The 15,354-nt window shown below is 43.1% G+C and overlaps 1 protein-coding gene across 2 annotated transcripts in view; it reads left to right on the plus strand.

The window, feature by feature from the left end:
* Window positions 1-15,354, plus strand: part of LOC137622200 (ferrochelatase, mitochondrial-like) — a 58,704-nt gene that overhangs the window by 22,030 nt on the left and 21,320 nt on the right. For both annotated transcript variants that reach the window (XM_068352659.1, XM_068352660.1), the window contains exon 3: window positions 12,240-12,342. In XM_068352659.1, the coding sequence (XP_068208760.1) occupies window positions 12,240-12,342 (103 nt within the window). The remainder of the gene's footprint in view (window positions 1-12,239; window positions 12,343-15,354) is intronic.

Below are 15,354 nucleotides of genomic sequence, written 5' to 3' on the forward strand. Positions count from 1 at the left end.
CATTTAATATATTTTTTTGGGAAAAAGTAAGTGTAAGTTTGTTATGATTAGAATATATTCCGATGCATTATTTTTTTTTTTGAGTATGGAGGAATGCCAAGTCAGACGCGATAGCTAAGTGTTTAAGTGTTCAATATCTGTTTAAACCTGTAAAGCAAGGAGTGAGACATTTCCAAGCTAGGGAGAGTTGCCTGCCTCATTTGTCAAGTACTCTTACTCCAAACCTTTGTTTCATTAACTATAATTTTATTTGTCCTTTATTGTCATTGCCAAGTTTCCAAAATAAATTTTTTTCCTACGTAGGGAGGTTTATCCTGAATCAAATTTCTTTTCCATAGTATAGAAAAATTATTTATGGAAGCATTTACAATGAATTTGGAAGTTGTCATGTCAAAGGATAGCTGGGCTTCCGATAATTGGTGTCTTCACCACTATAGTACTTGGTTCATATGTTCCCCACCAACAACCTGTGAAACATAATATGGACTTACTTTCTTTCAACCTGGCAATGGAGTTTGCAGTAACAGTTTTCCATGCTAAACTGCCCCACATCTTTTTCATCATGGATTACTTTGTCTTTTTGTTTAGTAGTACAAAACAGTATTGTTCTTATTATTGATACTATTGCTAATTTGAGATTTTGGATTGACTAAGTGCCAATAGTGGCAATTTTAGTTGAGAAGCTATATTTTTGGAAACTAGTGTCTTTCTCAATGTATACCTTCTATCTCCATCTTATACCACAAAGTTTACTTTATTTACCTTCAAACTTTCATTAAATTAAACAGCTTAGTTCATTTTTATTGCAAGAGCTGTTATGATGAGTTCTAATATCACTGAGTTTTGCAACTTCAAAAGTCAGCTTTAGGGCTCCCAAAACTAATTATGATAAGCCAAGTACCCCAGGTTGTTGGGCATGCTGCTATACATATTATGCATTTGTTCCATCACTAATACAAACCCTTTTTTCTCTTTACTAGGGAATATACTTTTGGGGAAGCTGGAAGACTAGCCATAAGATTTTTAGCAAGGTATAACTACTTCACCACTAGTTAGCGGGGATTAATACTAGCTACCATGCTCACACATACTTGTGTTGTCTCGTCACTTTTGCTTTTGGCTCAGTTGAGAGTGGATATTGTTTCTCCCTTCAGCCTAGTTCTGACTGGCCTTTAACCCTTTGGCTCTTATCCCTTAACAAAATTCGGGGTGAGGTAAAGTGCATATGGCCTTAGCTGAAAAGTGACGTTCGCGAACTAAAATTTTTTTTTTTTCTTTTAAATCAGTACGTCCAAACTAGAACAGATTAAGGTTTCTGGTTTGTTGCTTTATATTGGCAGAAGATTGAACCTTTTACTAATGTAAAGAAACAACTGGAATGCTAAAAAATAATAAAAAATGTGTGTTTAATGCAAAATTTTTTAAAGAAGTTATTAATAATTTAATATAGAAATTCATGAAAAATACAATAATTATGTTTGAGGATTTTTTCTACTATGCAAATTGTGCAGAATTGTAGATATTTCACGTGGATGCAACCTCTAATATATGTATTAGTAAGTGAGGGGTAAATAAATAAAAAGTAGATACTTTTTTCCAGAGCAAAAATTTTAGATTTTCCTACCTACTTTTATGATGTTTTTCATTGTTAAAACATAACAAATAAAGATATGGAAAAATTATGGACATCATTGTAAAGTGGATTAAATATCCAATAAGATAAATAAATAAAAAATATGAATTGTTTGAAAAATATTGAGCAATTTACCGTTGCAAAATGGAGTAAGTTGTGCAATTTTGTTGTGGGTGTTTTTACAATAACATATGAATAGAAGCATTAATACAGTACTTTGATATTGTTTTTGTATACTATACCATATAAAAGTACAAAGAATGAGCTTTCACATCATGTATGGGCATGTATATTGTAGTTATTTACATACGCACAAGCCCACCTCTAAAAATTTTTCTACGAGCATAAATTGAAAAAAATGTCACATTGGAAATCAGCATAGGTCTGCCATGTATGCGCTGCTACTACCTGTTTTCCTTTAGGCTCCACATGTCCCTCAACTATCTGCCCACTTGTTTTAAGTGACGCGCGTATTTACACCAAAGTTTCCCCGAAAATAAGTTACATATGACGTGGCAATTTGCGTCATCGGATCACTTAATGCAATAAATATTTTCATGCGTCATCGAATCGCCAGAGGGTTAACTAATCTGTTTTGTATTTTACCTTTTCAGGTGTTAGTTTGCTTCAAGGCCAAGATGCAGACTTGTCCTGGACCTGAGGGACGCAAGTACGGCACCTTCATGTCTCCGGTTGAGACAGACCATCACTCTCTGCAGAGGACAACCTTTTACGCAGGAGGATACCTGTGCTGAATGCCGGGAGTTGTCATCCTCCCAGTGGGAGAGATTTAGTTGAAGGCAGAAGAAGAAGTGAAAGAGGGATTCATCTACTTCCGGGTAATCCTCGAAGGCGAATAAACATTGATTTCCTTTTTCTGCTTTTTATCTCTGCCCTAAGTTCCTTCTCAGTCTGTCTCCTCTGGGGAACGATCGAGTAGGAGTGATGACCCTTTAACCCCAGGACAACCTTTAGGATTGGCAGGCAACGGGGCTTCCCCTAGCAAAGCGGCACCGCCCTCCACCTCGGGAGAGTCTTTCTCTGTAGATGATCTTCTGCAGCTGTGGCCTTCCTTGGAGATTGCTGGGCTCCCATTGAAGTAAGGTCTTTTGGAGCTATTGCAGTTGGGGGCACAGAGGAAGCACACACTGGATTCCTTGGAGGAATTTTTTCCTTTTACGGATTCCGAAGGTTTCGCACTGGCAGAATCTCTATTGTCCTTACTGTAGCAGTCTCTCCACCGGCACTTACACTGACTTCTCCAAGAAGGCTGCTCATAGTCGACCGAGCTCAGTGTGCTGACAAAGTCGCACCCCCTTGCTCTGAGTTAGCTCAGCTGGCTAAGGGGGCGTTAAAGTCTGAAGCTTGTTTGCGGGGTGGGAGATCTCCAGCAAGACAACGAGCAGGACGAGACACTTCCGAGACCAGCTAGTCTTAGGATCTTGGCATCGGAACAAATGGAAACGAACCATGCATTCTGGTAAATACTGGCATGCATAAAGGCAATTAATGGTTTAGGCGACCCTTCTGCAGCACCACCTGAATGCAAGGATATGGTCTTGGGCCACCTTTACAGCACCCAGAAACCTACCAAACCAGTGCAGCCCTGTCCTGGTCGAGGGGGTTGAAGGGTGCCAGGAAGAGGGCCTTTGCTCAGATCGCAGGAGGCTTAGTCCTTACGGTCCACCGACTCGACAAAACTCCTACCTCCTCCCTTCGTCCATTAGAAGAGGTACTACGAAGTAATGAATGAGGACCTGGCAGCATTACTCTTAAACCCATTAGTAGCGTCTCCGATAAGGAGCTCCTCGTTTCAGAGACTTTCAGGACTTCAGGTCAACTTTTCAGCTAGTGACACCCTGAACATTGAGAGAGTCGCAAAGTATACCTTGCAGGCTACTTCGTAGCTTGACATATGATTGGGGTCAGTTGGCCACCTTTTTAGAACCCAGGACTGGTCACAAGAGCATGCAAGCGAGTCCATATCTATGTCCTCTCTGAGACAAGGACCATCGAGTTCTTGAGGTAAACTTGTGTGAAGTAACATGGTCCTCAAAAGGCGAGAGGTTCTATTGACAAGTTCCTAAGACGGAGGTCATCATACTAGGAACATTGTCTATGGAAGATCCCTCTTTCTTCAATTGCAAAAATCTTTCCTATGTCTACCCCTCTGTTCTCAAAAGGGTCAGTGAATGCCTTCAGTATGTCTGCTTCCTTGGTGGTGCCATTTATAGGTTGAAGACAACACAGCTCCTTGTGTACCTCAGTTTCACTATACCTGGGCAGTTATTTGGCAGGAGGTAGTATGTGTGTGAAGAGCTGGGGCGTCGTAAGGAAGAACAGCTCTGGGGTCACCAATGTAACCTCAGGAAATTTTGACAAGATAAATCATAAAACAAAACTGTATTTGGTATGTGAACGCAACAGTTTATATACAATGCAGGCCAAGGGATAATATGCCCCTTGGGTAATCAAAATCTCAAGGAATTATAAAAGGGACCCTATTCATGAAGCATAATCAAGTTCTCAAAGAATTATAAAAGGGACCCTACTCGGGTAGCCAGTCCGACCTGATCGGGGAAATTACTTGATCCTGGAATATGGCATACAAAATCATATTTGGGCTGACCAGAACATATCATAGGAAAGAAAAGATAGAAAGATAAATATATAGATGAATAGATAGATTGATAGATATAAAGATAGATTGATAGGCTAGATATGATGATTTAAATCATAAAGTAAATAAACCATAAAGATAAAAAGTAATGATGCTTAATACACATGCTCTCTCTCTCTCTCTCTCTCTCTCTCTCTCTCTCTCTCTCTCTCTCTCTCTCTCTCTCTCTCTCTCTCTCTCTCTTACTATATAATTTCTTTTCCTTGCTCTTTCGAATCAAATGTTGTGCCATACACAAGCACTCTGTGTGCCAAGTTTGGCATGGATGCAATAGGTCGCCAACCCCTGGTCTATGGTTTGGTCAGAGAAGTCTCAAGAACACAAATTCTTACCTGGGCAAGTCACAATGTTAGTATCACATAATCACACTTATTACTGAGGCCACTAAAGCGTGCAAATGCACGAAGGCTTAGCGAGGTGGTAAGACCATACCTTATGAGATCATGCATAGCACGAAGAAGTGCCCTAGGTCAAAAACCAGCCAATTGATTAGGACTCCACCCACCTTAAGGTGAGTCCTCCTTAATAAAGAGGGAAATGGTTTGTATTAGTGATGGAACAAGTGACAAATTCAAGAATGATTTGTAATTATCTTACGGAAACAAATCTTGAGCTCCATACTAAATTGTCCCGCCATCACCCATCCCTGTGCAAGTCCTGCTGCAATTAAAAGTGACGAGACAGCATAGGTGAGTGTGTGAGCGGGGTAGGTGGTTACTACCCCTCAACCCCCCACTAACTAGTGGTGGGCTAGTTGTACTTCGCTAAAAGTCTTGAGGCTAGTCCTCCAGCTTTGCCAAAAGTATATTCCCTGATAAAAAACTCAAGGCTTGTATTGTTAGGAAAAATACAATTTATTCTTAAATTTCTCATTTTGTAATACATCTGTAATCTTTGAAAGAGGCTTGTGCATCCAAGTATGTTAATATTTTTTAAGGCACTGATTTGTTGAGTGCAATAAATTTGTTATATGGGGACTCAGAATTTCATATCATCCCTTTTTTAAACATAAAACTTAACCGCTGGTTATATAAGAATGGCTAAAGTCCCTGGACGCCCGGCAGAAATTCAAAATCTCGCGGAAATCATAGATATGTCAGGTGTATACTAGCGCCCTCGCGGTAGACAGGCCGAACTATTCCAACCAATTCAGACCACCTCTGCCGCCATTGCAGGCTGGAACGATTGGTGATGTACACTGTCTTTTGATTTGGGGCTTTCGCTTTATTGATTTCTCTTTCATATTATCTTGAAATCTTTGTTGTTTTGGGTTTGTTTGGATAGTTTTGACCCCTGTTTGTGTTTTGTTCTCTCTCATAACTATTCATTGTGGCCGACCCCTCCCCTGTATATGGGAGGTGTATTGAAGGTTGTCGTACTCGTCATCCTGAAGCTTCTGTTGATCCTCATACGATTTGTGCGAAGTGTAGGGGTGGAACTTGTACTTTTGGGGATCGGTGCGAGGAGTGCTTTTCTTTGACCGAGGGTGAGTGGTTGGCTTTTGAGCGCTATACTCAAAGACTATAGGAGACAGAATTAGACGCAGTTCTTCTATTTCTGTAGATTTACCTGTCTCCAATGTCATTGATCCTAATTCTTCCCCCGTAGTGGTAGATCAGGAACCGAAGGAACCTAGGATGAAGGATATGTTGTCCGCGATTCAAGCTCCCGGCGTAAGAGTTGAATCGCTAGCGGTTGACAAGAAGTAAATTATGTCCGAAATTAATTTGCTTAAAAGTTGTTGCACAGGCGACCTATCAAATGCGAAAAGTTTGGCTAATATGTTCAGTGTTGTGGAGGGTGCGTCTGCGCGATCCTGTCATTCGCCTAGCTTTAGACCTCTTTCAAGTTCCTGAACCCATGGGAGAAGTAAAGTTGAACGGCGAAAGGGAACGAGAAGCGTCATCACTCGTGCAGACGTTCACTCGAGCGTTCCTGCTGTCGTATCACAGGTCGCTCACCCTCACCATAGGGAAGGTGAGGTTAGTGCATTATCGCCATCTTCGGATGAAGTTACGCGTGACGAGGTCTGGCGTCAAGCCTCTAGACCTCTTAAGAGAAAAGCAGACGCAGTGGTACAGCAACATGATTCTCCTCCGCAAGAGCCTGGCTGTAGCCATTGGGATACACCTGAGCATTTTCAGTCCCTTGGCGAGTGTTCACCTGCGAAACTCTCTGACGGGGGTTCTGAAATAGATAAAGGTTTGGTGCAGTCAGATTCAGAGCTGATCCTGGTATTGGTGTTACGGTTCATGCACTGCCGCTTCCAGCAGACTGGTGTTCGTCTCCCGAAAGTGGGGAGTGATTTGGAAGCAATGAGGAAGGCGAATTTGCGTTGGGTGAGGCGGCACGCGTGTCGCCTAAGGGTAATCCCAAATGGTCTATGCTGTTGGGCATGAAGCAGCAACTCTCATCGCTTATGCAATCTTATCGGCCTGCTGTTGGCAGTGCGGTTGGGCGTCAGTCTTCCGGTTTAGACCCGTTGTCGCACAGGCGGCCTGTTGTCTCAGGTACTGACGCGTTGTCGCACAGGCGGCCTGTTGTCTCCGGTACTGACGCGTTGTCGCACAGGCGATCTCCCAGCCACAGTGTTCAATGACAGGTTGAGGTGGATGCGTCTCGTTGGGGACCTGCTTCTCAGCATCAATCGACCGCTCATAGCGCCGAACGTCGGTCTTCCAAACGCGACGACGTTCGCCAAACAACGGAACGGGCCGCTAAGCGGCAGGACAGAAGTGGACGCAATACGGAGCATCAGCGTCAGTCAGAGGCTACGCGTCAGTCAACCCATGACACATAGCGGAGTGTCAGCGTCAGTCGCGTCAGGCAACCCATAACACCGCACGTCAGTCTACTCATGACGGCACACGTCAGTCATCTCATGACGCCGCGCTTCAGTCTACCCACGACGGCACACGTCAGTGAACCCATGATGCCACGCGTCGGCCAATCCATGACGCCACACGTCAGTTGACCCTTGTCGCCTCGCGTCAGTTGGATACTATTCCACAAACCGAATGTGATAACAAACGCAAGGCTAGTGAATGTCATGCAGATGGGAATATTGAACAGCGCAAACGTGCCCACTTCAGCGCTGACGCGGCTACATAGGAACGACGCCTCTCTGAACAAGGCACTGCTGTGACGGCTGATTTTTCGGAGGAGGAGCCGGATGAGGTTTTCTCCCCGGATGAACTGCTGGACTATATCTCGGAGGGAGAAGAGGATAAACCACCTCAACATTCAGTGGACCTCAAGAAGTTAATGCTGGTCTTTATGGAGTTATTCCCAGACCATTTTACTCCTGTAGCCCCCCGTTCGCCGCCTTCGGAATTTATCCTTGGTAAAGCAGCAAGAGCATCTATGTTCACGAAGATGGTACTCTCTCGCTCCTCTAAGAGAGCGTTAAAGTTAATGAGAGTGTGGATGGATTCAAAGAAAGCCCTTGGCAAGACATGTTTCGCTTTTCCTCCTGCCAGACTAGCCTCCAAGTCTAGTGTTTGGTATGAGACAGGAGAAGTCTTAGGCTTGAGAGTTCCTGCCTCTGCCCAGGGGGATTTCTCGAGTCTAGTAGACTCTTCACGTCTGCTAGCTATGAGGAAGACTAAAGTCTGGTGGTCTATGTCTGAGTTCGACCATCTCTTGAAAGGCATGTTCAGGGCTTTCGAAGTGTTTAACTTTCTGGACTGGTCTCTGGGAGCCTTGGGGAGGAAAGTGTCGGAAATGAAGGGCACTGACACTAGTAACCTCATTCAACTAATGTCATGCATGGACAAGGCAGTTAGGGACGGTTCAAACGAATTGGCTGCCCTATTCACAGCCGGAGTTGTGAAGAAGAGGGCAACTATGTGTTCTTTCCTCTCCGTGGGGGTCACTCCTTTTCAGAGATCGGAGTTACTTTTTGCGCCACTGTCTTCTGCGCTATTCCCGCAAGAGTTGGTAAGGGAAGTTGCTGCGCTGACCCAGAAGGCTACCCATGATCTGGTTGCCAAGACGGCTAGGAAGGTGCTGCCTACTTCTTTCCCTTCCCGAAGACCTAAGGAAGTTACTTCGTTTTCTCAATCCACTCAGCCCTTTCGTGGTAAACCTGCCGGAAGGGGTAACTTCAGGCCTGATGGGAAGAAGTCCAAGAAAAGAGGAGCTAAATCCAGTCGAAGCAGAGTCTGACTGCCCTCTCCTTCAGACAGCAGTAGGGGCCAGGCTGAATTACTTCTGGCAGGCCTGGGAGAGAAGAGGAGCAGACCCTTGGTCCGTTCTTGTTTTAAAGGAAGGATACAAAATCCCATTCTTCTCAAAACCTCCGTTAGCCACAGATCCTATGGATCTATCGCACAAATACAAGGAAGGACCAAAGAGGCAAGCCATGCAGCTTCAGGTGTCTCTTGCTAGAGAAAAAAAGCGTTAGAGAGGGTGCTGGACTTAAAATCGCCAGGGTTTTACAACCGTTTGTTCTTGGTCCCCAAGTGTTCGGGGGATTGGAGGCCAGTTCTGGATGTAAGTGCCCTCAACAGCTACGTCCAGAATTCGAAGTTCACCATGGAAACTCAGAAAACTGTGCTGGCAGCAGTAAGGAAGGGCGACTGGATGGTATCATTGGACCTCCAGGACGCTTACTTTCATGTCCCAATACATACGAGTTGCAGACGTTATCTGAGGTTCGTGTACGGGAAGGAAGTCTTCCAGTTCCAGGCCTTATGTTTCGGTCTCAGCACAGCTCCTCTGGTATTCACGAAGATCCTGCTGAATGTGGCGAGCATGCTACACTCAAGGGGCATCAGAGCCTCCCTGTACTTGGACGATTGGCTCATAAGAGCCCCCTCGGCCGATCGCTGTTTGAAAGATCTTCAGCTGACATTGAATTTGTCAGAGGAGTTAGGACTCCTAGTGAGTTCAAAGAAGTCACAGCTGACTCCATCCCAGAAGATTCTTTATTTGGGGATTTAGATTCAGAGTCGGACTTTTCAGGCTTTTCCGTCGCCTGCAAGGATTCAATCAGCTCTCCTAAAGCTTTGTGCCTTTATAAAAAAGGACGTCAGTTCGGTGAGAGAGTGGATAAGTCTTCTGGGGACCCTCTCGTCCCTGGAAAAGTTTGTCACTGGGGAGGCTGCACTTACGCCCCCTTCAATTTCATCTCAATTATCATTGGAAGAAAGGGGACAGTCTCGACAGGGAAAGTATTCCCATTACGAATACCATAAAAACACACCTTCAGTGGTGGAACAACGCACACAGACTTCAGGAGGGCCTCTCGTTGGAGCAAAAGAGCCCAGACCTCTTGTCGTTTTCCGACGCCTCAAACTCGGGGTGGGGAGCAACCTTAGGGAAGGCAGAGATCTCAGGTCTGTTGACAAAGGAGCAAGAAAACCTCCATATCAATCAAAAGGAGCTTTTAGCAGTGCATTTAGCCCTCAAAGGCTTCGATAAACTAGTCCTGGCTTATATAGCAAAGCAAGGTGGGACTCACTCAAAGTCTCTTTACGAGATAGCAAGACCTCTTCTCGTATGGGCGGAGGAAAGGAAAGTTACCTTATTGACACGATTTATTCAGGGAGTCAAGAACGTGAGTGCGGACAGACTCAGCAGGAGGAATCAAGTTCTCCCCACAGAGTGGACATTGCACTTAGATGTTTGCAAGAGCCTGTGGAGGATATGGGGTCGTCCTCTCGTAGACCTGTTTGCGACCTCGAAGATGAAAAGGCTGGAGACATATTGCTCGCCAGTTCCGGATCTCGAGGCAACTCACATAGACGCATTCCTGTTGGATTGATCACACATGGATGTGTACGCGTTCCCACCTTTCAAAATCCTGTACAAGGTGTCACAGAAGTTAGTGTCTCACGAGGGAACCAGTATGACCCTAGTGATTCCTTTTTGGCCGTCAAGAAGTTGGTTCACAGAGGTACCGGAATGGATGGTGGACGTTCCGAGAAGCCTGCCATTAAGAGCAGATCTTCTCAGACAACCTCACTTGGCAAGAAACCATCTACTAAGCCTCCGAACTCTACGTCTGACTGCCTTCAGACTATCGAAAAACTCGCAAGATCTAGAGGATTTTCGAAGGAGGCAGCCAAGGCTATTGCAAAAGCAAGGAGGACTTCTACCATCAGGGTGTATCAGTCCAAGTGGGAGGTATTCAGAGAATGGTGTAGAGCTAACTCGGTTTCTTCATGCAGTACCTCTATAGCACAGATTGCCAATTTCTTCTTAGATCTTAGAATTAAGCATAACTTTTCCTCCTCGACTATAAGGGGTACAGAAGTATGCTGGCAGCTGTTTTCAGACACAGAGATTTGGATCTCTCCAACAATAAAGACCTACAAGATCTTCTTAGGTCTTTTGAAACTTCTAAGAGGCGGCAACAAAAATCGCCTGCCTGGAATTTGGATGTTGTTCTTAAATTCCTCATGAGTGACAGATTCGAGCCTTTGCCCTTGGCCTCTTTTAAAGACTTAATCTTGAAGACTCTTTTCTTGGTTAGTTTGGCGGCAGCTAAAAGAGTCAGTGAGGTTCACGCTTTGAGCAAGAACATTGGTTTCCGAGACGGGAAAGCCATATGCTCCTTGCAGCTTGATTTTCTGGCCAAGAATGAACGTCCTTCCCATCCATGGCCTAAGTCTTTTGAGATTGTTAATCTCTATGATGTAGTGGGTGAGGAGTTGGAGAAGGTGCTCTGTCCCGTTAGAGCACTAAGGTTCTATTTAGACAGAACAAAAAATTTGAGAGACAGCTCAGAGGCTCTTTGGTGTGCAGTTAAGAAACCTACACTGCCTATGTCAAAGAACGCCTTATCCCTTTTTATAAGGCTCTTGATTAGAGAGGCTCACACCCAGTGTGGTGAGGTGGACCTTAAGCTGCTCAAGGTTAAGACGCACGAAGTTAGAGCAGTAGCTACTTCGGTGGCTTTTAAACAAAACCGTTCTCTGCAAAGCATAATGGATACAACTTTTTGGAGAAGTAAATCTGTATTCGCATCCCATTATTTGAAACTTGTCCAGACTCTTTGTGAGGACTGCTACACTTTGGGTCCATTCGTTGCGGCGAATGCAGTAGTAGATGAAGGATCTACCACTACGCTCCCCTAATTCCTAGTACGCTTTTCTCCCTCTTGGAACTTGTATATTTTTTATGGTTGCATGTGGAGATTGGTCGTCAGTCTTCCACAATCTTTGATTTGGTCAGGTGGTCATTTTGTTCCTTGAGAGCACCTGGAACAAGGGTATTAGTTGAGGTCCTGTCAAGTTATAGGTTATGGCACCGTTTGACAGCTCCTAGAGATCGTCAGCCCCCTGGGTGGACCGCTGGATCTCCTGAGGATAGCAGACAGAATGAGGCAGAGAACCATTGCAGTCAGCTTCCTTATCAGGTACGAACCTCTAAGTTTGTTATATCTAACTCTTAAGTGAATTTCCAATTACGTTGCTGTCTCTGACCCACCACCAAGGGTGTCAATCATCCATTCTTATATAACCAGCGGGTAAGTTTTATGTTTAAAATTTATATTTTCATAATAAAATAAATTTTTAAACATACTTACCCACTGGTTATGTAAGTTATAATCCCACCCTCCTCCCCTCTAGAGACCAAGGGGCATGGAAGGTCTGAATTGGTTGGAATAGTTCGGCCTGTCTACCGTGAGGGCGCTAGTATACACCTGGCATATCTGCGATTGCCGCGAGATTTTAAATTTCTGCCGGGCGTCCAGGGACTTTAGCCATTCTTATACGTATAACCATTCTTATATAACCAGCGGGTAAGTATGTTAAAAAATTTATTTTATTATGAAAATATAATTTTTTACCAGAAAGTTGTGTTTATTGTTTTTGAAAGGTTATAAAGTTCAAAAGGCTCAAAGTGTAGTTGTTATAAGTACTGTATATAAATACTTTTAAGTTTTCTAATTATAGTAAATTTAATTGCCTGTTGCAGCTACATGGGACCTTGGATTGCCAAAAGGAGAACGCCGAGCATCCAGCAAAAGTATGGGGAAATAGGTGGAGGCTCACCTATATTTAAATGGACAGACCTACAGGTAGCTAATGAGTAAAGTACTTTAATTTCTACAATTATTAAAATAGTCAGGACTCCACTCCTGTCTCCTTTTTAAACATCAACCTGGATCACTTAATTTAGATTGCCGGTTTAACTTTCACATGCCAAGGTTTTCACCCTGGCCGCAGCACTAGGCCATATCGCCCAGGTTCCATTATTCAAATAAAATCCTATCTCACTAGTATTTGGTCCTTTTCTCTGTAGGAGTTTAGGGAATTTTTTGTCGTCGCACTTTGTATCTTTGAAGTTTTGTTGACCAAACCTCTTGCTCACAGCATCTTTCATTTATTGTATCTTAACTGTTTCAAATCTGATATCATTGATGTCTGCTCCTTTCCCAGTTGTAGTATGTCTGCCAAGGTTATGTTCTATTTTCTATTGTTTTCCAGTTTATCTCTTTTATTCCTCCTTTTAATATAGATTCAACTCTCCAGATTTCTTCTTTCACCTTTGAGGTTACCTTAAACAAGCTTTCTTTTTTATAACATTTGCTGAATCCTCAACATAACGTCTTGATAAATTTGATCACGTGTTTAATTTAGTTCTCTGTATGACAATGAAGGCTTTTTCTTATCTTACATACACTCTGACTGTGTTTTCATAGCAAAGACTTCATCCACTTTATCCATCCATCTTGTTTCAAGCATTCATTACAAAGGGGGCCCTAGATGATAAAATTTGTTTACACATTTTTAATGTCGTTAGCATTCTTCAATAATGAACACTCAGTATCGTTAGTAAGGTTTCAATATACACCAATGATGGTCAAAGATACTATGTAATGTTAAATTTTGCATGAAAAGTTTGATCATTTAAGAACCCTCTATGTACATATTTTTATTACTGTATTTCTTACTGATAATTACCCCTATCACTTTTTTCCATATATGAACATGTATCTATGAATATGTATTGTATAAGCTATATTATAGCGGAGCAAATAAACAAGGTAGAAATGGAGTTGGCATAGTACTGTCTGGTGAGCTGAAAAATACGGTGATAGAGGTGCATAGAAAGAATGACCGTATCATCAGATTGATGATGTGCCGTGGAGGCGAAATTCTGAATATTATAAGTGCATATGCACCACAAGTTGGTTGCACAGATGAGAAGGGAAATTTCTGGAGTGACATGGATGGAGTAATGCAAGAACTGGAAGAACATGAGAGGGTCATAGTGGGGGCAGATTTGAATGGCCATGTTGGAAGTGAGAATGAGGCAATTGGTTGGGTGCATGGGGGCCATGGAATTGGGGAGAGAAACCCAGAAGGAGAGAGTGTAGTGGACTTTGCTGTGTCATTTGACATGGCAATAGTAAACACATTCTTTAAGAAGAAAAAGGAACACCTAATAACATATAGGAGTGGGGGAAGATGCTCCCAGATAGACTGCTTCCTGTATAAAAGGATAAAGCTGGTGGAGGTCAAGAACTGCAAGGTTATCCCAGGTGACCATGTAGCCCCCCAACACAGACTGCTATGTATGGACTTAGGTCTAAAAAGGGAAAGAAAAGCTAAAGCTAAAGGGATAAGGAGAATTAAATGGTACAAACTAGTGAGGGAAGGAGATAAGATGGGAGAGTTTAAGAGGAGGGTTTTGGAGAATATTGATATAGGAATAGAAGATGTTCAGGAATGGTGGACACGAAATGAAGCAGTAATGAGGAGGCATAGAAAGGAGCTGCTAGGAGAGACATCTGGTATCCTATGGGAAGAAAAGGAGAGTTGGTGGTGGAGTGAAGAAATTGAGAAAGTTGTAAAAGATAAGAAGGAGACAAAGAAGAGATGGGAAGAGTCACAGTCAAGGGAAGTCAGAGAGAGGTTCAGAGAGAAAAACAAGGTGGTGAAGAAGGTAGTAGCCCAAGCTAAAGCAAAGGCATATGATGATGTGTATAATGAGCTGAGGACAAAGGAAGGATTAAACAAGATGATCAAGCTATCAAAGACTAGAAATAAGAGCACCAAAGATATTACACACATCAAACAAATAAAAGATCAAGATGGTGTAGTACTTAGAAAGGAGGAAGACATTGTAAAGAGATGGAAAGAATATTTTGAACAGCTGTTAAATGAAGAAAATGATAGATTATTAAGAGAGGATGGGCAGGTGAACATTGGCATGGTAATAAGGTTCTCTAGGCAAGAGGTAATAAATGCACTGAGGAAGATGAAGAATGGGAAGGCAACTGGACCAGACATGATTCCTGCGGAGGCATGGAAAGCATTAGGAGATGAATGAGTGGATATACTGTACGATCTCATGATACAGATATTTGAGCAGGAAAAGATACCAAATAAGTGGCATATATTGATCCCAATCTTCAAAGGGAAAGGTGATGTCCAAGAGTGTGGGAATTACAGAGGTATTAAATGGATGTCCCACACTTTGAAGATACTGGAAAGGTGATAGATGCCAGACTAAGAGAAGTAGAAATAGGTAAAGAGCAGATGGGATTCATGAAGGGGAGGGGAACAACAGATGGTGTATTTTGTCTGAAGCAACTAATGGAGAAATTCCAGGAAAAGCAAACAGACCTGCATGTGGTATTCATTGACGTTGAAAAGGCTTATGACCGAGTCCCAAGACAAGAGGTATGGAGGAGTCTGAGGGAGAGGAGGGTGCCAGAGAAGTATGTTCGAATGATGCAAGAGATGTACCATAATATATTTACTAGAGTGAGGAGCAGTGCTGGGGAGAAAGAGGGTTTTGAGGTGAGAGTAGGATTACACCAAGGGTCGGCTCTGAGCCCATTTATCTTTAACATAGTGATGGACGTTTTAATAGAAGAAGTAAGGGAGGCAGTATCATTGAACATATTGTATGCAGATGATATTGTTCTGTGCGCAGAGAGCAGGGAAGATCTGGAAATGAAATTGGAAAGATGGAGGCAAGTACTGGAGGACAGAGGAAGGAATAAGTAGATCTAAGACAGAACATGTGTGTACCACCAGTGAGGGGGATGATAGAGAAAGTATTCAGCTTAGGGGAGAAC

This window comes from Palaemon carinicauda, chromosome 29 (assembly GCF_036898095.1).
Source record: "Palaemon carinicauda isolate YSFRI2023 chromosome 29, ASM3689809v2, whole genome shotgun sequence".
NCBI lineage: Eukaryota > Metazoa > Arthropoda > Malacostraca > Decapoda > Palaemonidae > Palaemon > Palaemon carinicauda.